This window comes from Vanellus vanellus, assembly GCF_965231255.1.
Source record: "Vanellus vanellus genome assembly, chromosome: 1".
Classification (NCBI taxonomy): Eukaryota; Metazoa; Chordata; class Aves; order Charadriiformes; family Charadriidae; genus Vanellus; species Vanellus vanellus.
Genome location: NC_138905.1, coordinates 3,512,911 through 3,540,340, shown reverse-complemented (window position 1 = coordinate 3,540,340; position 27,430 = coordinate 3,512,911). Strand labels below are relative to the sequence as shown.

The 27,430-nt window shown below is 47.1% G+C and overlaps 1 protein-coding gene across 1 annotated transcript in view; it reads right to left on the bottom strand.

Moving 5' to 3' along the window:
* PLXNA4 (plexin A4) overlaps positions 1–27,430 on the bottom strand; it is a gene marked incomplete at its 5' end in the record, with an annotated part of 458,703 nt that overhangs the window by 25,332 nt on the left and 405,941 nt on the right. Inside the window, 7 exons of the mRNA XM_082479239.1 lie at positions 4,695–4,854; positions 12,138–12,284; positions 14,707–14,773; positions 16,959–17,227; positions 20,945–21,087; positions 21,502–21,736; positions 27,069–27,215. Of these exons, the coding sequence (XP_082335365.1) occupies positions 4,695–4,854; positions 12,138–12,284; positions 14,707–14,773; positions 16,959–17,227; positions 20,945–21,087; positions 21,502–21,736; positions 27,069–27,215 (1,168 nt within the window). The remainder of the gene's footprint in view (positions 1–4,694; positions 4,855–12,137; positions 12,285–14,706; positions 14,774–16,958; positions 17,228–20,944; positions 21,088–21,501; positions 21,737–27,068; positions 27,216–27,430) is intronic.

The following is a 27,430-nucleotide window of genomic DNA, read 5'->3' as shown; positions in this document are numbered from 1 at the left end:
ACCTTCCGGAAAGAAGGAGCAAGGGGGGGAGGGAGGTAAAAAAATCCCATTATCTTTATCAAGCCTTCCAATCAGGAGCAGCGGTAAATGCAAACTCAGGAGACAGCTGCTGTGAAGCCTTTATATTTCATTCAGCAGATAGTGTATCTTTTTATTGCACGCAGGAATTACTTCTTTTTTTTTTTTCTTTTTTCTTTCTTTTTTTTTTTCTTTTTTTCTTCCTTTTTTTTTTTTTTTTTTAAGAAACAACCTTTCCATTCAACTTGACTGGGGAAAAGGAAATTCCAGCGGCTTTTGACAAAGAGGTGTTTCTTTGAGCTGTAGCAATGCCTGGCTAGGGAATAGGTCTATGGGGAGATGGAAGATGGGGAGATGTCCTCCTGCACCTCAAATCCTACAGAAAATGCTACACCTCCCTCGTGCCATCTGTCTGATCTGGGTCACCCTGAAGATACCCATTGAACAAGGGAGAAAAGTGCAGCAGAGAGAATGTTTTTCAGGGGCAACTGAAATCCCCAGGTGGATGGAAGACCTGCCAGCTCATTCTAGGTGCCTTCATCTGGGCTAGTCACCATCAGTTATCCCATCCTTTACAGGCACTTCTAGGTGACGATGCACACAATCCATTTCAGTCCACTGTTCATGCCATGTACTGTGCTTCCCACCCTTTTCCTGAAGACCCCAAGTCTCCCATGAAGGTCTGCGAAACTGTGGCTGACTGTGCGCAGCAATGGCATGTGGAACAAATGCGTATGGCTTACCCAGGCTTGATGCCTATTCCATCATCTGCCATGCTCATGAAGGATTAGTCTGAAGAGCTGGGGGGCTGCTTTTAATCCTATGAGTATTTTTTCATGTCCCAATAATTTCCATGTGAGACAGATTGGCATAGGAAATAGGAGAATAAACCCTTTGTCTGTATGCTGCGGGTACCAGTACAACCAGGTGGGTAGGAAACAAAAATGGGTAAATGTTTAGTATGCGATGACCTCTAGGAAGAGAGGAGAAACTCTGCTCTGTTTCTGGGACGGAGAAAGGACCACCGTGGTTGGGGATAAGAAATAAAGTCAACATCAGAATGTATAGATGGAAGATGCCTGAGAAATATTTTGTCCTGTATATGCAACTTGTCTGCCTCACTGTGTATATACTACAGTTAGACCCACTTTAAATGGCTCTTAAAGGTTGAACCCCTCATCCCAGAGCTGCACCATGGTGAGGCGGTGAAAGCTTGCCCTGGCATGGTCCACGATGAGTTTGGGACAGCATCGCTGAGTGTAGGGCAGTCAACCTCGCAGCTCCCATCACCTCAGCAGTCCATTTCAAAAAGCAACCGGAACACAGGGAAGAGTGAATGCCTCAGCATGAAGCCAAATTCCTGTTTTGTGATCTTCACACCCTAATGCTTTCCCAAAGATGGGCTATTTTATTTATGGTGAGGGCTTTAAAAAATAATAATAACAAAAATAGCCACTGCAGAAAGAAGCCTTTACTCAGAGGGCTGCAATTTGGGTTTGGGACTAAAATGTAACCTCAGGGTGTCCAAAATAAGTGCTTTCAGCCGACAACCCCCTCCATGAGTTGTCTGGGTAACTGCAAAACATTATGACATTTGCGACACGTACAAGTCACTCTCCCTGCAGCTACCCTGCATTTAACAACTCAAAATAACTCATTAGCTTGTTTGCTTTCTTCCACGTGAGCAATCTGGCCTTAGTATGGACAGAAAGCCTAGAAAATTGTAATGGTAGTAGAAAACGGTGTTGCTGTTTAGAAAACCATCGATTTCAAGGCCAGATTATAGTCATCTGCTCTGACCTACTGTTTAGCAGGGACTGGCCGGGCTCATCCAACCGCCTTTGCAGTTCTGAGCGTTCAGCCTGGGGCAGGTTGATCCCAAGAGCTCTGTGCTGCTTTCTAATGACCAGCAGCGCTTTCTGCTCTCCCCTTGCTGCCTTCCCTCTCACCGAAGGATGCCGGGTGCCAACAAACATCTTTTCCTGCAGAGAGGCTGGGCTGGAGCTGTGGCTGGATGTGCATATCCTCTTGTTCCTGCTTCACCCATGCCAGCCCTGCTCCTCCCACCTCATTAGCCGCTGTGCTAAAGGAGCCTGCAACTAGGAGCCTTGTGGCCAGTAGGTCGAAGGAGGTCATTCTCCCCCTCTACTCTGCACTGGGGAGGCCACAACTGGAATACTGTGTCCAGTTTGGGGCCCCCCAGTTCAAGAGGGACAGGGAACTGCTGGAGCGAGTCCAGCGAAGGGCAACTAAGATGATTGAGGGATTGGAGCATCTCCCTTATGAGGAAAGGCGGAGAGCGCTGGGACTCTTTAGCCTGGGGAAGAGAAGGCTGAGGGGAGACCTTATTAATGCTTACAGGTATCTAAAGGGTGGGTTGAAGGAGGATGGAGCCAGGCTCTTTTCAATGGTTCCCAGTGACAGGACGAGGGGCAATGGGCACAAGTTGGAACATAGGAAGTTCCGTTCAAATACACGGAAAAACTTGTTTAGGGTTCGGGTGCCAGAGCAGTGGCACAGGCTGCCCAGGGAGGTGGTGGAGTCCCCTTCTCTGGAGATTTTCAAGACCCGCCTGGATGCAGTCCTGAGTGATGTGCTCTGGGCAGTCCTGCTTTGGCAGGGGAGTTGGGCTGGATGATCTCTATAGGTCCCTTCCAACTCTGAAACTCCATGATTCCATGATTCTGTGAACTACAGTGCTGCTGGCAAGACTCTTCTGTTAGATGAGGGGTTTTTTGTGTTTTGTTTTGAGTTTTTTTCCCCCCAACTGCACCATCAATTCTATTGGCCAAACAGCTGCTCATTAAGCAGCCTCCTGTCAATACGGACAAGTCTGTTCTCCAAGGGGTGCACATGCTCCGAAATACTTTCTGGAACTTGCTGGTCCTCAGCACCACTCAGTAGGTCAATATTTCTTAAAAAACAACAGTCCTGGCTGCAAAATTTCAGGTTCCAGCTGAGACCCTGCACACACACACCCATTTCTGTATCTGTCAGTTGTTAAAGCGATGGTAAAATCTGCGGAATCCAATTTATCCCTGGTATTTGCAACATGCAGGTAAAATCCCTGCCTCCCAGTATGGATGCGTCGTTCATCCCCACAGCAGAACAAACTATTTCCCACTCGCACTCAGTCTGACATCCGAACATAACAGGCTCTGTGGCCACCACCCAGCACCAGACAGGTCAAGGGATATGGCTTTAAACCCCTCTCCTCTGGTCTCCTGTGCCCTGGCTCCCTTCCCTGCCTGCCCTCAGGCTCACCCGAGCGCTCACTACTCCCCTCCTGATTCACAGCAGCTCCAAAATCATCTTGGGTCCTTTCTTGATGATGTATAAGACCTATTCTTTATTGCTGCTGGTTTTGGCAGCTTGTTTCGTTATTTTAACAGCTTTTCATGAGCAGGAATCTTGCTGCAATTTCTGTCAGGAATCCCCTCCTCCCCTACACGTACGCACACACATACAGACACTTAACTTTACTCCCTGACCTCTCATTCCTGCCTCCATTATTGCCATGAATTGTTTCTTGGCGTCAGTCCATTCCTTCTCCTTTTGGTTCCTCTTCTACTTTGCTGGATTTTATAGACTCCATCATTTTCCACTCAAGTCTCTTTCACTGAAGGTCACTGAGGGCAAATTCTGGCAGATACAGCCACAATACAGTCCCCAGCTCCCCACCAGACACCTCGGCAATGCCCTGAGCAGATTTTTCTGTATCCTTTCGCAGTAGCCTCCAGGTGCAGTATCACATCTGCCTCTGGACCCCAGCTTCCCACATCTCACTCCTCCAAGCATCCTTGCTCCAGATTTTGGGCAGAAATAGATTTTGGCCTCAGAGGCACTCCTGCACTGGGCTGTACAGCTCCTTGTATGCCCCATAGATCAAAGACACAACTGCCGAGAAATGCAAGCAAAGCCGGTGCAGCTCTTTCCACCCTCCAAGCAGAGCGATGCACAAAGGAGCAAACCACTGAGAAAAAAAAAACTCACGAATAAATTAACAGAAGGACTAATTTTTCCTGAAGACCTCCAAGTCCTCTGCAGAAAGGAAACCTCAGAGCATCACCTCCCAGCCCTGCTGGTGGTGGTGGGGTGCTGGCAGGAGGGAGAAGCAGCCAGGGGTGAGATGGATGCAGCCCACTGAACAGAGGACACTTCATCCCCTTTCCTGTGTCCGCACAATGAGTAATTAATACTGCTTGGGCTGTGGCTATCTCAGCAAGAAGATATATATAATCCAAACCCTCACTATTCAGAGAAGAGCTAGGAATAAATCTCTGCAGCCTGAACACTGCTGACAATATCACCCTGGGCATTTGGTACTCTTTTTCCGGGAGTCTTTGGCAGGACAGCGAGAACAACCTCAGTCATGCCTTTTCCATACCCTTGTCCAAGCTGAATTCTGTGGGCAGAAAAGCAGGATGGCTACTGGTCATTTTAAGTCCTCAAGGCCAAAGATTTCATAAACCAGGAGCGCATGTATCAATTTAATCACTCTCTTCTGCCCTCTCGACATTGCTGCTGCTCTGCCTTGCACGAGCACCAGGGGTACACCCAGTCTGGAGACCTGGCACTTGCCCCAACAAACAGTGTCTAGGTCAAGTATGGCTGTCTCCCACCTCCCCTGTCCCCCCTACCCAGGGACAATCAGGGCCCGTTGTGCACTCACATACCCAGGTCCATATCAGCAGCTTTGGGCCGGTGGGAGCAGGGCACATTCTTGAAGATGGCATCAAGGATCTTCTCCTTGACCTGGGTGATGGTGTCACAATTCAGGATCTTCACCGGGATCTCAGGGCTGTTCACGTTGTCGGGGTTCACGCAGCTCAGGACCTGAGAGAGATGCAATGAGACCCTTTGCATTTGACAGCAGCACAGGCACCCTGTGGCCACCCTTAGGCAGCCACATTCTTGTAGGTCCCTGCATCCCACAAGCCAGAGGGATCTAGGGTGCAATAACATGGGAAATGTGTACCAAGAGCATTCACTTCTTTCAGAGGGCACAGAGATCTGGTTTCACACAAGGGGATTGCATCCATCCATGCCTGTGTTGCTCTCAACCCTTTACTGTGCCCAGTGAATTAAAGGCAACCCAGAATTTGGCTCTCAGCTAAGTGCTGTGGGCTCCCAGTGTTACAACCAGTGACTTGGGGACTGATGTGAACGTTTTTCTGAACTTGTGTCTCCCACCACTTGTGTCTGTGAGGGGAAACCACTGTTTCTGTAGAACAGCCCATGGAGACAGCCCCTTATATTTGAGCTTCATCTCCTTGGTGTCTTTGCTATATTGATAACAGAAAGCCCATGAGTACCAGCTCAGGTTCTGATGCTTTCAATAAAAATGGCATTCACCAAATGGTACCAGATGATGGTCATTGACACACTCTTTTCATAGAAACCATTAAAAATGCAATTAAGCCTGACCCTGGTTGGGGCTGATCTGATACCCAAAGGGTTCTCCAGAGCTTTCCTCGGCCTCGGATCTGTTTCCTGCTCCCTAGAGAGCTGGCAAGGTGACCTAATTCACTAGTGGCCTCCTTGAATTGCCACATGACTGACAATTCAGGTAAAAGTGCTCTTCAAACTCTCAGACTTAAGTTTGTCCCTCTTCTGCACAGCACAGGACTGACCAAGACCCTTCTCAGAAGACCGTTATTCATTTGAAATGCAGGACTTCTTAAAAAAAGAAACACAAAACAACAACAACAAAACCTTTTTCTTTCATGCATAGAACAAGACAATCGACCCAACTAGAGAGGCCTCTCATTTCTCAGAAGGAGAATGTAATTTTCTCCAAAGACTCTGTCCAAGAGTAAATGCAAAGCATATGGGGTGGTGAGGGAGGGAGGGATGCCTTAAACACAGACACACAGTTTTCAACCGCAATCTGCCCACTAACTCTTGGCCACCGCTATGTTGAGAATTCTTCTTTCTCCTGGTTACAGGAGTGTGAAGTCTATAAACTTTTATAAACTTAGCGCACCTTTGCATTTGGCAGGAGTGTTCAGTAATGCTCCTGGCTATATACGGTCATTAAATGTTTCTGTGCCACTTTTACAAGTGCAGACATGTTAGTTTTGGTGCCTTAGACAAATTCTAGCTTGACTGTAAATTCCCTTCTGTATTACACAATAGGTACTGGACTCTCCATCACTTTCCATCTCAACCTACTAAGATGCAGTGGGATCTCAAAGTGGCTTGAAACTGGGTGAAATCATATCAGTATAATTATATATTGGCTCACCAGGCTCCCTTTGGTGCTGTTATGCTCAACTAAGAGGGACTTATAAAGATATTGCTTACAAAGAGCTCTGTGATCTTTCTGGATGAAAGGGGAGATGTAAATACGAGATATTGATTAGATCATAATGCCATTATTTATATGTCACTTCCAGGAGTATTGAAGAAGCATCAATTCAGATAATAATAACAACGGCACAGATTTACAGTTCTGTGGCATCTTTCATCTCAAAGGATCACAGAACTACACATAAAAAGCACTGTTGAAATACATCCAGTGTTGTGGTTATTAGTTGCCCCCCTCCCATTACACATCTGTAGGGAAATGAAGCAGTGATGGCAGACTAGGGCAGCTTTTTTGAGGGTGTTACGGGGGTCACACATGGTTCTGGAGACCAAGTTACTCTGCAGATCTCTCTCCCTTGATCTGAGCTCAGCTAAGGTGGACTGAGCTGATGCCAGTCAGGGCAAGACCTGTGGTGATTCAGCTGTGATGCAAACACCAGGGGTTCAGTTCAGTTCCTCACATGGAAGCACTTAATGCTATCTAAAATAATTTGGGCTACCCTACTAGGCATCTAGCTGCTGGTCCAAAAGGGTCAATATCTCCTGCAGATGCTGACCAGTGCCCACCATTGCAGTGCCCACCATGCAATGCAGACCACCATCTAGATGGAAGCTGACAATGGCGATTTGCTCTTATGACTTGGTTGTCCTTGAATTTCACAGTGTGCCAACTTTGGAAGGTGGCAGAAAAACTCTGCTTGGGTGAGCCATGATCATTCATGCTCTGATTACAGTAGTCTTTGTTTTCCTCTTTGCAGCTCAGCCGGAAGAAGAAGGAGCAGGGAAGGCAATATCTCAAAGGGCTGCGTGGGGAGAGGTTTGCTCTTGGTGGTCTCAAGCACAGAGGGGGCAGCTGGTAGTAGCCACCAACTCCTGGACACCAGTGTGTTCATTTCAATGACAGTCAAGAGGCTTCTTTCAACAGTTTAGAATTCAATTATTGTTTATAGAAGTCAAGAGCATGGTAGCTTTGACATATATGCCCTAGGCTTCACAGGAATTCCCAGTTGGTGTTTTTCAACTGTTCTCTTGTGGACCACTAAACTTTTGTCAGGACAAAGACTTCAGGAATTTTGCAGGGTGCACCTGTGTTGCACACACTAAATGTCTGTTCTTTGGAGATTGTCGTGGGCCCTATAGAAGTCATCTTTATGCCACAGATTGAAAATCTCTGCTCCCCTTCCAACGAATGAAGCTCCTAATCATAATGAGGTGTTTGCAATGGAGCAAGAGATTCCTATCACTTCCTTAGGAATCTTCCCAAGGGTTTCCTTTGTTCCCTCCCCAGTTTTCTATAGATTGTCCCTGGTAGGAGGTGACCAGCAGAAAGCTTCTAAGTATTAGCTTCATCCATTTAGCAGAGTTCAGATGCTCCAGTCTCCCTGGAAAAGTGAGGTTTGCCCTGTGCTTCACCCAGGGCTGTCCTCATGACAACCAACGTAAAACAGAACTAATCCCGTTGCTCCTGCAGTGCTGCCTGCCTATGTCAAACACAACCTTTGATGTCAACTGGTGGGGAAGAGACCCCTGAGATGACCTGTGTTGTACTCCTGCATGATCAGTCACTCTAAGGGAAGCTCTGGGATGCAGTTCTCCTGAATGCATTCGGTGTTGCTGCTCCATCACCCACCCCACCTGCCTCTGAGCCCTGTGGGACAGACTTAGCAAGGTGGGTGAATAGGAGAGGAGGTTTCAGTGGCACTTGAGGAGATGCTCAATGTTTTTCCGCTGAGAGGACACCAGCACTTGGCATTGCTGTTTTCTCATGTGCTGAGGTCTGTGTCAGCATAGCATAAGGATGGCACCAGTTGTGGGGTCAACACGTAAAGGACTGGGAGTCAGTGAAGTAGTAATCTCCGAGCCCCGTCTCCCACTGACTCTGTGTGACCTTGGGGCATGGCATGTCACTGGATTTGTGTTTATTGACCTTTTCCTACATCCTTGGGCTTTTTTCATCTGCCAACCCTTCCAGCCGAGAGCCGTCTCTAAGTGCGTACATACATGCAATGCTTAGCACAGCTAAACCCTGATCTCCACTACAAATTACTGGTATTTAAACAATAAAGGCACAGCTTGTGATTACTCATATGGGGACCCTGGCTCTGAGTTCTCTGCAGTGTTTGAGTGGTCTGTCCTGAGACCAGAACATCGTTGTGTTTTCTGTCGCGGGGGCAGATCTTTCTCTCCCTTCTAGAAGGTCCAAGGTAGCTAGCACACAGCAAGGCTTGGCGGTGAGCAAGGAGGAGAAAGATCCCCAAAGAGGCCAAGCGTGGGAGATCTTGGTGGTGGCTTCCTCCTTGCCACCAAAATTCCCTGAAAGCCCTTAACCAAAGGCAGCTCAAAGCATCTTTATCCATCTGGAATATGTTGTCAGGAGAGATGATCCAATTAGGTTCTCAGCACTGGAGCCGACGAGGTGTGCAGGGACCACGCAGAGCATGCCACTGCTCAAGATGTACTGGGCAGCTCCCTCCTACCACCCCCAAGCACTAATTAGCCAATACTCTTGACAGCTTCCAACACATATCGTGGTCTTTGCTCCCCTGCATTATTTGTGTCAACTGAAATGAAGCTGACACAGGAGGTGGATGGTCTTTCATCTCCCAGTGACAGAAGAGCAGTGGCAGTAGGGAGCGAGGTTTTGCATCTGGACTCCAGTTTGGTGAATGGCTAAAAAATCATGGATTCTGGCAAAGGCAGATGGAAGTCAGCAGGGACGAGATCTTCCCATCTCTCATAGACGGAATAATCTAGCTGGGTTTTTAATAACACTGCAGACTGGAGATGATGAGCACCGACCGCTAGCGAAGACATTAACACAAGAGGGTGTTTCTCTGAGGTATACAGCTTAGGAGAAGACCTACTGTTTAGTTGCAACACATTTATTCTAGCAAATCACATCTGTAACTAGCTTAGTTTCTACTGTACTGAAAAATCTCTTGTAAGTACAGAGACTGTTACAGACTGCAAACACCCAAGGACATTGAGGCTGCTTCCTTGGAGAACTGTAGGACAGAGAGTAAATTGGAGCTATCTGGTTTGGAAAGAAATCAGTCCAAACCAGTCTAAATTTAGTGAATGAGGTGCGTATTGTAAAATCAGTCATTCCAGATGTCTGAAAGTGTTCTGTCTTCTGTTTTTCTCGCTGGATAAGTCAATTTTGTTGGATCTGCTTTTCACTCAAACCATATTCGAAACCATGACTTAAGATATTTGGTAATGATTAATGAAGGTTAAAGAATAAATGCTTCCAAAAGAAGCCCCGGGCTTGTCTTCCTGGAATAATGACAATAAACAGCCTGTTTCAATATGTGACACGCTGCTGGAATTGTGATTTAACTCAGTCAAGCAGTCACCTAGCACTCATGAAACGTGAACAACCCAATGAATTTTAGCCACGCACACTGCAAACTCACAGCGGTGACCAGGTGCATTTGGTAGAGAGCAGGAGACATTGAGGGAATTCCTATATTACAAATACTTAATCAGTTCTTGCTTTATTTCGTTACTATATATTTTTAATAAAAGATGACAGGCTGCTTAAGGAAGGGCAAAATAAAACAGAAATAAAGAGAAAGAGAAAAAGAAAGGAAAAACAATCTTATTCATATTCTGCTGCTGCTTAATCTCCTTCACCGAAGCTGATCTCTGTAAATCTGTTGAGATTCCTATCGGGATATATTTGTCTGCTCTTGAGATGTAAGAGGGAGAGCTGATTAACATCAAACAACACAAAGGGAATGGAGGAGAGCTTTGTTCAGGCTGATGTATAATTACTACCCTTTGCTGTCTGCTTTATATCAAGCCTAAAAGGATCGGAGGGATTTCCTTTGGTGAAAGTGATCACTCTGTGTCTGCATTTTTCTTCCTTTCTCTCACTCTCTCCATGTGAGATCAGGCCTCCAAATTGCTAGACAACCACACGTAACAGAAAAGAAGCCCTACGCTGCCAGTTTAATAGGAAAGTCACGTTTTTAATACGCAAAAATAAAATTGTGGTCTTATTTAAGAATAAAGTCTACCCCCTCATCAGATTTGGATTGAGTCAAAGCTCAGCTCTAGACTGTCTGGAATTACTGATGGAAAGCAGGCATTTCCAGCGTCAGCCCACCTGAGCTCAGATCTAAGACAGGTCAAGGAAGTAACATTGACTGGACGCAGCTCTCAAAGCTAGCTAAAGTTAAGTGAGATGAATGTCGCTCAACTGAAGGTGCAAATAAAATAATCCAATAGGCTCAGAGCGTCTTCTGCCCACCCTAAAATCTGGTGTTGGTGTTTTCTGGAAACAAAGACATGGGAAATAAAGAAATTACAAGGATCATTGAAGACTTGGAAAGTGTTCTTCATCCCACAGAGACTTAGAAGTTCAGTGGATTTAGTGTATCCAGAAACAAATGAAAGGCCACAAACACACTAAGAAGAGATACCTGATGCTCTTTAATTGATGCTCTTTAATCAAGCGGGAAAAGGATGTAATCTCAGAGTAGACTAAAGCTGGACATATGCAATATATATCTTTCACCATGCAGACAACTACATTTTGAAGCAAGTGACTCAGTGACAGGAATTAATTTTCTTTCCCTTGAAATCTTTAAATCAAGTTCATTTTTCTTTGACTTGTGCTTGCTCAAGAGGAATGGCTGCATTAGCTCTAGAGAAGACCTAATAGGTCGCTCTACTGCGTACCTGTAACATATTCTTTGATACTGAAGTCTTCACTGGAGAAACAGATTTTTATTTATTATTTTTTTTATTTCTGGTGAGGACTATTCTAGAGAAGATCCTTGTAATACAGCCTCATAAAAAGCATTTTTGCTGTCACTTGCACGAGATCCCGGGTTTTGCAGTGACCCAACACCACAGGATCTTAGGACAGCTCTGGGCTTGCCGTGCCCTGAGCTGGCTGTGCCTCTGATCACAAGTGTCCCATGGCCAAGGGCTCATGCCCGACCTGCCTGAGCTCAGCGCTGGGGACACCCCGCATGGCCAAGGGCTGCAGCCCCGGGCAGGCACTGCCCGGCAAACACCAGCCCTTTGTGTGCCCGGGCTGGGCGCTGGGCAGCTCTGCCACCGGCGCTGGGCACCAGGGAGAAGGGAGCGGGCGGTGGGGAGAGGGGGGATGAAGGTACCCCCGGGTGGTCCCAAGAGTGAGGAGGAAGAAACACCACCATGGACATCACACTCCTGCCAGGGAAGAGCTCAGGGTGGTGACAACTTGCAGTGATAACCCCACCTTTCTGCTGTAGAAAGATTCTTGCCTTTGACTTATAACTCAGAGGGATGTTGGAAAGTGGGCATCACTTCAGGGAAAAGGGGTAGATACTAGGAAGTGTTTTGTATTTTGTCTAACGGAACAAAGTTAATTGCCCGTATCTATCATCTTCACATTCACAGGCATATTCGTGACGCAAGGTTCATGCTTGTCTTCCAATGATCCTGGACCTCACCTAACCTGATCAATAGTGAAGGATTGGCACCTTCAGTCTACCCTACAACGAGTGCAGATGTTTTCAGAGAAAAGGCAATGCCTTTGGGGAGCTGGACATGCTCTGGGCATGGGGCAGGGCCTAACGGAAGTAACTTGGAAGCAGCCGTCTTTGCAAATATGCTTTGCAAGCAGACGCTTCAACCACAAACCTTGCTGTGTTTGGGGATGCAACTAGTCAGCCTTTAGCAGGGTACCTTGCTGGGTTGCAACATTAAATTGTCCCAGAGGGTCAGCATGCCCATCAATGGCTTCTTTTCTCTAAATCCCTTTTTGCTAGAAGAGGCTGGACAAGGCCATAGGAATGTGTGCTCAGAGCACTCACCAGTGTCTTGTAATCAATCTGCTGTCGGATAAGCTTGTCCTCGCTCAGGGAGTACCGGGCTTCCCCAGTGATCGAGTCAATGGGACCCTTTTCCATTTGCTGCTTGATGGCACAGAATAGGGAGAACAGAGGTTCGCCAGCACACTCCTGCAGGGGTGAGAGACAACCACGAGGTGAAACACGAGGAGTAGAGGTGAGAACCCAACCTACATAACATCTCAATGACTGCCACGGCTTGCCATCTCCAACCGCTCGAGACAGATGCATCAGTAGGAATCAGCAGGCGAGCAGGTGATGGGATGCGTCCCAGAGGACCTGGAGACAGGTCTGAAAGGGAGATGGACTGCTGGTTCCCCCTCCCAGGTGTCTCTCGGAGTCCACAGTCTCCCTGGACAGTCTCATGCTGGAGGCAAATAGGGATGCTCAGGCAGGAGCAGCCCATGACCAAGGGGAGATGTGCCCCCGGATCTGTACGGTTGCATCGGTGATGTCAGATGTGTGGGGCCCAGCATAGGACAGCAACGAGCAACCCACAGGCCAGGCCAGCAAAGCACACCTCTCCCTAATTTCTCCTTCCCATCATTCACCCTCGCTGTACTCCTTTTCCCCCCGCTTTTCCTAGCCTCTCCTCCTGGGCCGCCCTCCCTCCGCACATTTGCTGCCAGGCCCCCCTCCTCGTGCTTTCCTCTGTTGCCTCCCTTCCCCTTCATCTCTCCATCCTTCCTCCCCTCCTCCCCACCTTGCCCTCTCCTCTTGCAAGCGTGTCCCAACTCAATGAGCGAGGTCATTTTCCTCTGGTGTAAATCCCAGCAAAAACAAGTTAATAATCTGAAGCAAAGTGGCCCCTTTCTCAGTTCCTACACCTGTCTCCCACTTAATTAGCTTATCTGCCAGCAGCATATTGCTTCTGTGTGCCTGTCTCTTGCCCTTATCAGGCCTCTGTTCAGGCTAAGGCAAGAAGACAAGTAGCTGAGTGGGGGGAAAAAAGCCTATTATAAAAGCAGCGCTTTAGAGAGTCACCTCCTTATATCCTTTCCTTTCAGCTGAAAGCAGGAATCTGATACTGAAGTCGCTGAAATTACCTTCCAGGGACCTTCAAAACTTTCCCATGCGTTCATCCTTGAACTGGTTGTGCCTGGGGAGGGCTCAAGGGGAATGGGATTGATTTGTAAAGCCTTGAATTGCCAGGCAGAGGGTGGCTATTCTGTCCAAAGGGGGCTGTAAGGTGTAAGGATATCTAGCGACTGCATTAGGAGTGGGGGAGAGGTGCAGAGCCCGGCTCCTTCCAAAAATGCTGTCTCCGAGTTTGGTGCCTTGGAGATTAGCATGCTTGAGGCTCCACGTGGGTCCCCAAGAGGAAATGCCCATCAGCCAGCAGTCAGTGGCAGGTCTCAAAGGCTGAAAGCCTCTTTTTTTCACTACACACCACCCCAAGGAGACCCTCCAGGAGGAAGGAGAGGGCACAGGGGGCGTCTCAAGTCTTTTCACTCTTTTGCTGGTGATTCTCCTGCAAAGCCAATGCTATCTCCCACTAGGATACAAAGCAACAATGGCCTTAGCCCATGCTGGGTTCTCGATGGGGCAGTGGGGTTTACACGGTGTATTGCGTCCAGTCCTCTGTACTCAGAGGGTGCATGGCCATGCCCAGGGCAGGCGTGAGGCAGCCATATGCCAAGAAGAGCTTGGGCTTGGACCTAAATTAAAGTAAGCAGGGATTTGGTTATGGTGTGGCTAAAGCGTGTTCAATATGATGGAGGCACTGGGTGAGATAGAATCATAGAATTGTCTAGGTTGGAAGAGACCCTTGGGATCATCAAGTCCAACCATCTACCCTACTCTACAAAGTTCCCCCCTACACCATATCCCCCAACACCACATCTAAACGTCCCTTAAACACATCCAGGGATGGGGACTCAACCACCTCCCTGGGCAGTCTATTCCAATGCCCGATCACTCTTTCTGTGAAAAATTCTTTCCTAATGTTCAGTCTAAACCTACCCTGTTGGAGCTTAATGACAGAACGAGAGGGAATGGCTTCAATTACCCGTGAGAAGAGACCAGCACCAACCTCTCTACAGTGTCCTTTCAAATAGTTGTAGAGAGTGATGAGGTCTCCCCTCAGTCTCCTCCTCCTCAAACTAAGGAGGATGGAGGCACTGGGTGTGATGGAGGCACTGGGCCTCAGTACTGCCTCTGAACTAGTGTGGTAGGAGAAGTCCAGCCGCTATGCACTGAAAATATGGGTCACCATGTGATGGAGATCTGAGTCTGCTAGTAAAAGGAGAGCATTTTCAATATGGATCTCCACCAGGCTCTGAAATCCTTTGTGTTTCAGCACTGACCCTTAGATCCCACCTCTATAGGAGTAAGACGAACAAGCTTCCTCTCTAACAAAGTGTCCCTCTTTGTTCTCCTTGGATCAGAAAACAGGCCCTCTACCATTAGGCAGTGACCACCCTCTGGAGAAAAAAGCCTTTTCCTTTTTATCTGGGTAAGTTTTTGCCCCAACTAAACCTCATCAAGAAATGTATTAAAGCAGCTGTTCAGCCAAGGATGCTGCTCCTCTTACCTTGAGGAACTTGTACAGAAGGAAAGTGAACCAGTTGGTGAGCATTTTCTCAGCCACAGACTCTGTCCTAAAATCAGCCAGGGAGAAAAAACAAGTTGAAAATGAGTTAATCATACTGGTTGTATCAACGGGCTAGTCAAAAGATTGTCTTTGTCCATCTTACTGCCCAGATCTCTGAACCCCATGGAAAGTCTGGCATGACACCATCAGGATTAAGCACATCCTAGGTTCTCCACTTTAGCTTTGGATTTAGAAAACCTTCAGGCAGATCCCTACTGCCCTAATGATTCTCCTGTGACTAGGGAAGTCCCAGTATGTCTGTTTCTCAGTTTCTCCATCAGTGAAAGGGGGATAACAATGTTAAGGGAACCTTCTCAGAGAAGTTCAGAGAGGATAAATCCATCCAATAGGAGGAGCTCAGAGTTAGGCCATATGACAAGTAGGCTATATAAATACTTAAGGCAGACAGACCTAAATCACCTGTGAATAGTTATCTGGCACTGATTATCTCCCATTTGGGAGTGATTATCTCCCATTTGGGAGTGATTATACTCCTCAATGTGTCAATGTGGTGCATCCACAGAGCTCATCCTTTTGCCCTTGAACACTCTGTCCTCAACCAAGCAAAAATCCATCTCGAGCCTTCCGGGTGAACTTTTCCTACAGAAGGACCGACTAATACCTGTAAGTGTAGTGTGGACACCAGGAGCACAGAATAAACCTGTGTTGACTCCAGCACATGCGCTGGTGTTGCTCAAGAAGAAAGTCAGAGTCCCTGCCTGGAGGGCTTTCTTGTCCCAGCTATCACCAAAGCCACCCAGGGGCTGTCGCTTAAGGCTGCAGCTTGCTTTTTAGGTTCCCTAATCCTCCAACTGATGCCATCCAGCATCAGAGGGGAAGCACAGAGAGGAGGCCTGGGGACAGCTGGAGGGAGGTCACCAGCCAGGCTGTAGGGCTGGAATCACATCATGGAGTCAACTGACACCAAAGCAAAGTCCAGTGTCTGCCCCTGGCGTTGCTGCCCTGAATGCCAGGAAGTGCATTCTGCTCCCTTTTTTTGCTGGTTCTCCATAGTGGGCTGTGTGCCAGATGAAAAGCCTCCCAGCAGGTACCAGAGGTCTCTTCCCTGCTCAAGTCATCCATCGTAATCAGCTGAGGGCTCCTCAAAGTTGGCTCCAAGCAGTGGCAAAGGCCATTCCTCTCCAGAAGACTCCTCCTGATTTTACTTAGGGTCCTTGAATCAGAAGGTTGGGTCCAGACTAGGAAAAGGAGATGAATGTGATCCTAAAGGGAGAAGAGGCAGCATTTCCCTAGGCAGGGAAAGCACATTAATTCCAGAGCAATAGGTTTCTAATTCAAGGGTTCCCACACAATGCTGGTGGTTAGACTTTACACCTGGCCAAGAAGCACCAGCACAAACTTGAGCTCTGTAGGAAACCAGATCTATTGTCCTGCTCAGCTCTGTTACTGGCTTCAACAAGCTCCCAGCCCCATTGCTCGGGGACAGAAAGAAGATCCCACAGTGCAACTGAAGAAGACTCTCCATGTGTCTATAGTTAACTCATGAACACAAAACACAAGAGGGCAGTCCACATCCCAGGCAGCAGAAGGCAGCAGCTGACTTACCAAGGATATAACACAGCCTGTTCTTTGTGATATACTTATAGGTTCTACACAATGAAATTGGAGTTTTCAGGTTAAAAGGAAACACGAGTATAAATGGATATCTTAAGCACACAAAGTCCAAAATAAGGATTAGGAGGCATGGGCTCTTGCTGCCCTTAAGAAGCTCTCTGGAAGGACCATATTAAAATCTAGAGGTAGTTCAGTTCTATAACTTTTAATCGTTGACTACTTTTTGGTTAGGGAGATGGAGCAAGATCTACAGACACACTTGCTGAAAGGGAAGCAAATGCAGAAGTGATGCTGGGAGGAAAAGAAGAGTCCTCTAAGAAAATGAATACTCCTCCAGGGAGTCTTAAATGATCTGGAAACCAGAAAGGGAGAGAGATTTTGTCTTCATTCAGCCCCACTTGCCTTATTCACCCCTCTCTGCAAACAGCTTCATGACAGTCCTATGGGGTAACGTGAACTGTGGCTGCATAGCATCCTGACTTCACACCCCACTGCACAAACAAAAATCAAGCAAATTTTCCCCTTTCCTCCCAAGATGATCCCAACCAGCATGCTCATGTTAGACAGTGGGGTACAGGCTGCCCAGCCCAGTTCACTCCAGCCCCGGACATCCTTACCTCCGGAGCAGTAGCTTGGGGTGGTTCTTGCTCTCCAGATTTTTGTCTATGAGGTCAGCCAAGAGCTGCTTGAGGACATCAGTAGCGTACTCCAGCTTGCTCTGCAGCACCGTCATGATCAGCGAGGCCACATTACCACGGTCCCGCATGGAGAAGCTGCGCTGGGACTCCAGCGTGCGGATGAAGGACAGCAGGAAAACTTTGTTGTTGATGAGCTGGGCAAAGAGCTTCAGGCCTTTCTCCACCCGTTCCTGCCTATAGCCAGGGACCTGCACAAGAAGAAAGGGAGTTTATGCCCTTCAGTCACTGCTCACTGTGAGACCTCTCCCAAATGGGTCACACACCCTTTGCTACCTCTCTGCCCTCATCCCTCCAGCTCCTCCAACTATGCACTTTGACATCAAGCAGAAGTTCAATCTGAGACAGGGAAAAGCGAAAAGTTTCTTCAAACAGCAGAAACAATTAAAAAATAATTTTTTTAAGTCCTGCATCTAGCAGGCAGGTGAGTCCTTCCTTCTCCTTCACAGGGCAGTCCTGTCAAAAGGAAGAGAGTCCATAAATCATCTAATGACTAGGAAGCCTGAGAGGCTTCCTAGCCATAGCCAGATGATTGTTTTCCAGCCCCGTATTTCCCTTCCTGAACAGCACATCAAGAAGAGATTGCTAATGCCTAGATGTGGTAGCATACCATCTTGTATTTTTACTGTAGTCAGACTGAAGTCTCACTCTATCTCCACCTAGCAACTCTTTTTCATCCTTGTGAGAAACTTGCTTGCAGAGATTTAGAGTTCAGCTTTAAGAAGCTCCAAGAGGCAGCAAGAAAGTGAATGGGGGAGAGAGCCTGGGGGTCAGGTTTTGAGCAGCTGAAGAGATGCGGTGAGGCAGTGGCTGAGATGATGAGCATGCAGCAGGGCCTTGGTTTGGAAAACTAGATAGATGAAGGTGTGAGAGGATGACCTGAACTGGGACCTGTCTTGGAGGTCCCACTGCAGTAGGCCCCCTGGGCTTGGGGGCTAAGATGGTTTGGAGACAAAGAGCCTCAACATATTTCTCAGCTGTGAGAGGCTGGTGAACTAGTTTTTGTATATAACAATTTAGGACCTCCACTCTGGACCCTGGACTCCAGACTTCACAGACTGCAGTGGGCTTTATCCTTTCCCATCTCTAGACAAAAATGGAGCCTAACTAGAGAACCCCAAACTCATCCTTCCATGTTGCTGAATCTGTTCCAGCCCTTGAAAAAGCTTTCATGGAAGCTGGAGGATCTCAACACAGAGCAACACATGTCACTGAGGCATGTATGTATTAATAACCAACCAGATTTGGCACTTTAATCCAAAATAAGTTGGCATGCTTAAACAACCAAGTAATGCAAGGGCCTTTAAAGAGTCATTACTTTCTCATTCTGGAAATTAGAGCTCTCAACTCTTTTTGCATACAGCAAATAAATTAGTTAGTAAATAGCTTGAGACAACCAACCAACCAACCACTGCCACCCATCCTGCCAATAATTATTTTTAACTCACTTGCTTGAACATTTAATATTGTCTATCCCCAGGTTATTATGGAGAATTAAAAAAAAAAAATAACTAGAAAAGTATTTTGTACTGCATCTGGAAGCAGTTAATTAGCAAATGAACTGGAAATAAGTAAGACCTGCTCGCTGCGGGATCTATGCTGGGGCCCTTTCCAATAAATAACAACTCCTTTTAGGTGCTACAGAGAAGGGAGCAGGATGGGAACTGCCTTCCCTGATATGTTGGTAGCCAAATATGTTGACACTGAAAGAGCTGTTGAAGCTTTACAGAGGATTAAGGGGAAGAAAAAAAAAAAAGATGAATGAAATGAAAGGAAGAAGAGATCAAAGGTGGCAGATTGAAACATTATCTCTGCATCTCTCTCTGTATCTGCATGTGGGAGCATCCACGCTAAAACCTCTATAGGGGTCAGATGGTAGTCTGTGGTCAGCTGGCTGAGGTTAATGAATACAGTGATTGAAATGAGCTCTGGGTATGATGAAAGTGTTTGTATGTGTGTGTATACATCTGTGAGAAAGAGATTCATCACCCCTCGTCACTTGTGCTCATTTGTTGAAGCTGCTGAGCTACTCTTCCTGAGGGAAAGCAGCTCAAGGCCGCCCTACTTGCACCCTAAAGGCAAATATCTACAGTAGTCAATGTGTAACTCAGCCCCCTACCCACTCCCACAAGCCCTCATTGCTGACATATCATGGTTTTTTAATGGTCCTTTCCATATAGTTTGATGAATTTTGGCTGTCCTGAAGCGAACGAGCAAAGATGAGCGGGCACCTCTGATTACACAGCCAGCCAAGCATGGTATTGCCTGAGCCAGCTCCTGTTCCTCCTCTCTGCCAACCAACCCCAGTCTTGGCCTCCAGCACTCTCACCAGCCCATGCCAGAACCTCTCTGAAGCTGAGAGCTTGCCAAAGACTTTGCAGAAAGTTCAGCCAACAACCTTCCTGGCCTTGGCCATGGTGTATCCCCTGCTTCTCTGGCCCAGGTATCCCTAGAGCAGAGACTGCCCATCTGCCAAAGCCTGAAGCAGTTTTTCAGCATGGGCAGACCTCACCCGGGGTCCTGTCAAACTCGTTGTCACCACTGAGGTAATGCAGGCTGTGTGTAGACATCAACAGTGCTGGGGTCTTGCGGCTCTCCCACCACTGTGGTGCAGAGAGCTGGGGTAGAGGAGGCAGATGTGGGCAGGGCATGGGTGGACTGATGTGATGGTTTTCTGGCCTGACTGTTATAGGTTAGTATAGCATAGGTTAGGGGCGGACCTGCTGGGAAGTAGCTCTGAGGAGAAGGATCTGGGGGTCCTGGTAGACAGTAAATTATCCATGGCCCAGCAATGTGCCCTTGTTGCCAAAAAGGCCAATGGAATCCTGGGCTGCATAGGGAAGACTGTGGCCAGTAGGTCGAAGGAGGTCATTCTCCACCTCTACTCTGCACTGGGGAGGCCACAACTGGAATACTGTGTCCAGGTTTGGGCTCCCCAGTTCAAGAGGGACAGGGAACTGCTGGAGCGAGTCCAGCAAAGGACAACTAAGATGATTGAGGGATTGGAGCATCTCCCTTATGAGGAAAGGCGGAGAGCGCTGGGACTCTTTAGCCTGGGGAAGAGAAGGCTGAGGGGAGACCTTATTAATGCTTACAGGTATCTAAAGGGTGGGCTGAAGGAGGATGGAGCCAGGCTCTTTTCAGTGGTTCCCAGTGACAGGACGAGGGGCAGTGGGCACAAGTTGGAACATAGGAAGTTCCATTCAAATACACGGAAACGCTTCTTTACGGTTCGGGTGCCAGAGCAGTGGCACAGGCTGCCCAGGGAGGTGGTGGAGTCCCCTTCTCTGGAGATTTTCAAGACCCGCCTGGATGCAGTCCTGAGCGATGTGCTCTGGGTAGTCCTGCTTTGGCAGGGGAGTTGGACTGAATGATCTCTAAAGGCCCCTTCCGACTCTGAAACTCCGTGACAGGCTAAACATGACTGCAAACCATAGAGCGCAGCAAAGGTGGACCTCCTTCAGCAACTGTGGGTTATTTCTACAGATGTTACCAGGAAAAAAGGCTTCTCGGTAGTGTCAGTGTCATGCAAAGCTAGAGTGACTAGCTATGCTGCTCTGCCATATGACTTTTTTTTCCTGGTCCTGCACAGCAGTAACTAATAAATCCAGTCTAAAAAACAAATCCCAGCAGGATGGAAACCAAGGAAGAGCTTAATACAGTAGACCTAATGCACACAGATCTATGAGACTCTTCCAAATAGATGAGTGATCAAACAGAATTTAACATCTAAGATAGCAGCAATCATCTTCCCCTTTCAACCTGTTTTTTTAATGAGGTGCTGTTTCACCCCTGGTAGGACACAGCATTGTAAGCCATCACATCCCCACCACTGACACATCTCTTGCATTCAGGACAGAACATGGAGGCATGAGAAGAACCAGAAGCAGAAGATGTTGATGTCTTACCTCCAGGTCCCTCAGGACTGGGTGATCTTCAATGCCAGGGAAAAGCACCCTCATGGTGTAGGTTCGGTAATCTAGGAAAGGGATCCCGGCTCCATCCAGATCGCTTGTCAGCTCGTGGATATCTGTCTGTAGCTCTGCAAAGGCTGCCACAAAAAAGGAACAACTCGTAGCAATGAGAGTCCAGACCTCCCTCAGTCTGATGGGAAAATCCCTCAGACCCACGTGCATGAGTACTAAGGTATGAGTGGAGGAGCAACTTGTGGAGAGGAAGAAGAAGGTGGACAAGAGCAGTCTCACCTTTCCTACAACACAGCTTTTCCCCAGGGCCACTTGCCAAGGCTCTCTCTGGCCTGTGAGTTAACAAATGCAGTTAGGACAGGGAGGACAAAGGCTGGACTTGGGGAAAATAGGCCAAGTTAGATTAGATTCAGGCTTGAGCCATACCCACAGGGTCCAATACCCCTTTTGCTTGTGATATTTCGGCTCAAAGCTTTTTGGCTGGAGCTCTCTCTTCTACCAACACTGACACGGTGTCAGCCTTCCTTCCTCATCCTTACCTTCTTTGCACTCTAGCGCCACCCTGGACTCCAGGTTGTCCATCTGCATCTGCAGACGCTTGAGGGTGAGGTCGCTTTCTCTGGATTTGCGCTTGTATGCAATCAACACAGCCACGATGAAGATGATGAGCAGGCCGCCGGCCACTGCAATGCTGACAATAGCTGGCAAGCTGAGAGGGCTGTCTGGAGAGATGTAGACCATCCCTGGAGAGAACTCCATCCCTCCTACACGAGCCTAGAGGGAAGGCAGGAAAAAGTGGCATTGAAATTGCTGAATAAGCAGGAACATAGAGAAACTCCACCATCTCCCTGACTAAGGCTGAATGATGTCCTCCCCCTGTCTCCTAAGTTAAACAGGGCATGAAGTACTTGGATAGACAATGGCTAAAAAACCACTTGAAATGCCATGTATAAGCACCTTTGTTGACAGAGTGATCACGAACCCAACCAACAAAGGACTTCTGGTGAGACAAATCTCATCAGTACCAATATTCTGGCTATATAGCAGTTCATTCTGGGTTTTCCGTCCCCGGTCCCAAACAGCTACGTTGTGCTGGACTGCCCTGATGACACACTGCCCAAAATGCACACAGGACGCATAGCTCACGGTTATGGTCTGATGGGTCCTAACCTCAAAATGGGACGGGGGACATCTGACCCAGACAGCTGGCACAGCAGCAGTCAGGACAGTCAGAGTCACGATTTGCTTTTGAATCTTCAAGTGGAGAAAACTCTATTTGAAAGCCACTGGGATAAGAAAAAAAAAAAAAAAACAAACACACAAAAGCCACAGAGGCTGTCCCATGCTCTTTACAAGCCCCTCTCCTAACCACACGTTAGCAGGGTGACTGCAGATGCTCACCAACGGGATGGGGAGCTGAACACAGCATTCTGCTCTCCGTGTACTCCCAGAGGTTCCCAGGGCTGCTGCCAGCCACTGGGACAAGGTGCTGTGGGAGGACCTTACTTTTAATAGCCGGAAAGAAACCCTGCTGGAGGTACTGCTGCAAGCCCAACAAAATGCGCTGCTGAAGTGAGTCTGGTAGGAGCCCGTTTTTACCTCGTGAAAACCACTCCCAACAGTAATCCCACATGGTACTACTTGCCCAAGGCTACTACAAGGTTGTTCAAGGCCATTTGGAGAGGAGGATAAGTTTGAACGGCAGGGGGAAAAGCGTGGCTGACTAGCTTGAGGTATAAAGAAGGCTTCTAGGACTGTACTGTGGTAGGGGAACACCGGTTATAGATCACCACAAAGGAAGATGCCATGCAAAGAGCTTGAAGGATCGTGACACGGTGATGAGCCCCACCTGAGCTTCATCACAGAGAGGCACAGCAGGCCCTGCACAAAGGGCAAGATCTTGCTGCCAGGCAGAAATGTGGTCAAGACCCCAGGGCTACGTGCTTCCCCCTCCCACTGCAACTGGGACCATCACAGCACATAATTGAACCTTTTTCTTTCTCTTTTATGAGAAGCTCTCCCTCACCTTCCCAGATCCCATAGCAACTAGTGAAAATCCCGCCCCACATCCCACCCTGCTGGCTAGCCTTGACCTTCATCCCACTGACTCTCAGTTAATCGATCTGTCTCCAGCTGGTTTGCACATGCATTAATCCCGGGCGTTCCATGCCTCAGCTCAGGCACTTACTCAAGTTTCCTCTCTTGGTTGCAGGAGGAAGAAACTGGCCCAAAGAGGAAAGGTTGGAGCCAGCAGAAGAGACTATAGAGCAGAGAGTCATCAATTAATGGAAAGTTTTCCAGTTGCTCTAGCTCCTCACCACCACAGCCTTTGCTGGGGACGTGAATCTCTGTGACCCCACCATCTCCTAGAGATTATTCTGGCCCCAGTTACAACCTCCGAGAAGACATCTGTTTCGCTCTAGCACCAGCTGTAGGCTGTTCCTCAGTGGGTCCTGGCCAAAGCCACCTAAACGTAACACTTATGTCTTGTACAGGACAAAAGCAAATGTCTGGAAACATTTAATTTCCATCCAAAAGATCGTCTCACGCCCTGAATACTCCTAAGCATTTTGGGATGGGCTTTAGAAAGTTAACAATGTCCACAATGATAAATGAAACCAAGTTAAGCTCATCTGACCAGGTAGGTAAAAAAGTTTCAAGGTGACCATTCCTGTAGCACGACATTGATGACTTGTGGAGCATCTTCAGTGGCCAAGGGACAAAATAGCACCCAGGTAAGTTGAGGATGCAGCAGCAATTAGTCTTCCCACCTGTTCTAAGATACAAGGTCCAACTCATTTATAAAAGCCTGCGAAGGGCAGAGATTTGATATTGGTACGCGGTAGGCCCAACCAAGAAGACAGACTGCCAAACACACACGTGCTAATCTAAGCACTGAAAGCTATTGCCTTTTGTCCTAGCCAAATCACTGTGCCAAATCCTTCCAGCAAAATTTGCTCACCAGTTTGCACAATTTCCTCCCTGTCACAGTGGATCAATAGATTGATTTTATTTCATCTTCTGTTTCCGACAGGGGCCCTATTCCCCAAGCCTTGCAGTCAGATGAGTCCATTCAAGGAGTTTCAGACTAGAATCAAACAGCCCCCTCCCAATCCGCAGTGCAGGTCCATCCTCAAAGCTCACAGAACAGCCTGTCTCCATGGGTGGGATTCCTCTTACCAAACATTTGACATGCACATCCGAGTTAGACATTACAGCGTGCTTTCAGAGTCAATACAGAGAAAAAAAAAAAACACTTTCAGAATGTGATTTATGTGAGCTGCTTTTGACACCTGCTTTGACATTAGGATGAGAAGTTTTATTCAGTGGAAGTTCCTATTTCTCTCCATTAACTATAAGGGGATCTAGACCCCTAGAGGTAGACATCTAATATAGTTAGCCCCAGTGCATTCCTCTCTGAAGGTGGTTTCCCTCACAGAGAAGGTCTCACAGTCCCCGAATCAAACTGCCATGATCTCTTGAAGAAAAAAGACTGCAAGGCTGCAGTACTATTGTGAGCATTTAAAAGAAAAACAAGCAAATATGAAGATAGAGCCCTACTTTACTTCTTGGGACACTGAGTATTTCTGATGGAAGTTATTTATACCTTCCAGAAGACTGAACATGAGCCCTCCATATTGCCAAACAACAGTTTGGCCACCTGTTAAGTCTGTTAATCACGAATTTGTTCTTAATGGCACTATGGAAGAGCCCAGTTTTCTCCAGCTAAGTCTCAGCAGTCATTTGTAGCAGTTCAGGAGTTCCTGTTATGTAAAACTTGACTGTGGTAGTGTCTTTCCTAGTGCAAATTTGCCCTGGCCAAATGTAAGTGTCTACCTCAGGATGAGATGAATTGTGCCCTGAACTTCAGTTGTTGTATTTTACCATCTCTCCATTGGCTATACAGAGTCCAGTGTGACTTTCCATATGTAAGTGCCTACATTAGAGACCAGCAACCCTTCAAATGTACTCCACTTCTTCATTGCAGACCTTCCCCAACATAGTTACTCATGGATCTTCCTCATGTCTTTTTCTTTTCCTTAGAAAAGAGCTTGCCTCTGAGTTTTAGTCAATCTTTTTAAACCATCGCTCAGGACTTTTAGTTCGTTTCTATTTTCTCAAATATTTAACTCTGATCTGAACTAGATCAAAAAAATGTTGACATCAATGTGTGTCACTGTGACTGTTCCTTCCCCCTTAGAAAGAATCTCGCTGTTGCAATGGCTGATTCATTCCCATGGTCCCCTCTCAGATCTCACCTACCTCACTTTGCAAGAAAGGGTTTGTTCAGCAATTTACTCAAGGTCACACAGTAAATTGTTGGCAGAAACAGGAGGAGGACTTGGGAAAGCTACCTTTCAATTATCCTGATCATCTAAGTGACATCCATGTGAATCATGGGGATACATTTTGTACCAACAGAGCGACAGAGATGCTGTGCCATGTTGGAGGAGGCATTTCCCAGCCCAGCTGTCCCCCTAGTAAGTTCCAGATGCAAAGTCCATCCTTAAGCACTGGCCTCCATCGCAGGTGACCTTCTGCATTTGGTTCCCAGCCCAGACGCTGTCAAAGTGTTGCCTCAGTGTTGGCAGTTGAACGAGAAATCTGTAACTTGCCCCTAATACTGATGCTCATTAACAGGCTTCAGCGTGATCATCTTCCCACAATTCCAGCAGCATCTCTTGTTTGATCAGCATCCTCAAAAAGGGATTATTTTTTTTCTCTATGGCTTCACTTAAGCTGTCCCAAGCTGCTGGAGCAGGGGAGTCTTCCCAATTAGTAAGACCTGACCAGATGTTCATCCTCCCTGATCCCCAGGGGTTGATTATTGCTCACCTGACTTTGAGTTTTCTCTCTCTAGGATTGCCTTTGTCCATCTCTGACTAACCATATGCTTAATTATATTCATGAAAATGACAGGGAACATATATTGCCTTGTTCAAAAGCTTTGGTATTCACACAGAGAAAATCTCTCACTTCATTATTGCTCCTCTTGGAGTGTCTTAATGTGCTTTACAGTGAATCGAGAGCCACGGTATATTTGCATGGCTGAAGAGGATTATTACCTCGATTTTCCAGATGACAAACTTTGGCACAGAGAAGTTAAGTAGCCAGTACGAGCTCTCCCAGCAGCAGTCACAAATGAGACCCAAGATGGTCACCACAAACTCTCTATTTTCTAAAAGTCCCCAGAAAACTCTCATTTTTAAAGAGCCATGCAGTGTGTCTCCATCAACCTCTATGAGTCTCACTGTGTTGAAATAAATATGTGACATATACAGCTTTGGGAGGACAACAGTGAGGTGGAAGAAAGTTGGTCACAAGGACTGAGAAACATTGATCATCTGTATGTCTGATGTCAGTGGTTGTGTTTCCACCCACAGCTCGGTACAATTCAGGTGAGTTTGCTGAAGTGCTGTTTATCCAGTAACAACATTGAGGAAGAATAGATGCTATTCTATATTCTATATATTCTAATAGATTCTATTCTATGAGTGCAAATTACTGTGAGGAAAGTAAAGAAGAAGTGAATAAATCAGTGGTGAGAGGAGAAGCTCCCTCTGATGTAATCACTAGGTTCATTTTTCACAGGTTCCAGGAAGGATTCACAGGAGTATACTAAGTTGTAGAGATGTCAAAACCTCAAAGTCTAGTCACGCTAGAGTCCATATCCTGCCTTTTTTTTTTTTTTTTTTTGTCCTACATAAAGGCAAATTTTAGCCATCAATCAGGATGTTAGTAATTGCTGGGGACTGTGCTGAATTTAACGAAGTATGTCATGTAGTGAACTTGTTACATATATGAACTCATATGAGCAGCCAGGGTTCATACAGTCTGTACAAAAAAAGAAGAGAGGTAAACTTTCCTAAAGGGTTTTGATGATGAGAGGTTTCTCTCTGTCCATAAAGACGTCCAGATTGCACTTCTACTTCTCCAAGTTACTTTTGATGGGGACATTATAAGAAGGGTCTCTGATGTTTATGGGCTCCATGGAAGGCAAATGGCGATGCAAACTCCTAGTAGATCTCCACCAGCTCTTCAGCATTGGTGTGCCCTCCCAACCCACCTAGGGAGGAAAGGCTGATGAGGTTCAAGCACCACTTACCATCACCTTGTGCCGTCCAATGAGGTTTGGGGACTCGCACAGTAGCTGCACATCTGACACGGTCACCGCACAGGGCTTCTCACCAACCAAAACGGTGTAGTTCAGCTTGGCATTCCCTCCCGCCACTGGTGGGATCAGGTTCTTGCCCTGGATAGAAAGGAATACCATCACCACCACCACTCAAAAAAAAAAAAAAAAGTCAGGAAAGAGTTTGCCTTCCACCGCTTGTTTGTTTCTGTGACACAGGTGTTAACATTGCACTTGACATTTGTGGTTCACCATTCGCTAACACAGAGAGGAAAAGCCAATTTAGAAAGTCTTGCAGAGGACAGCATGGATGGCTACAGGCTGTCATCAGTCAA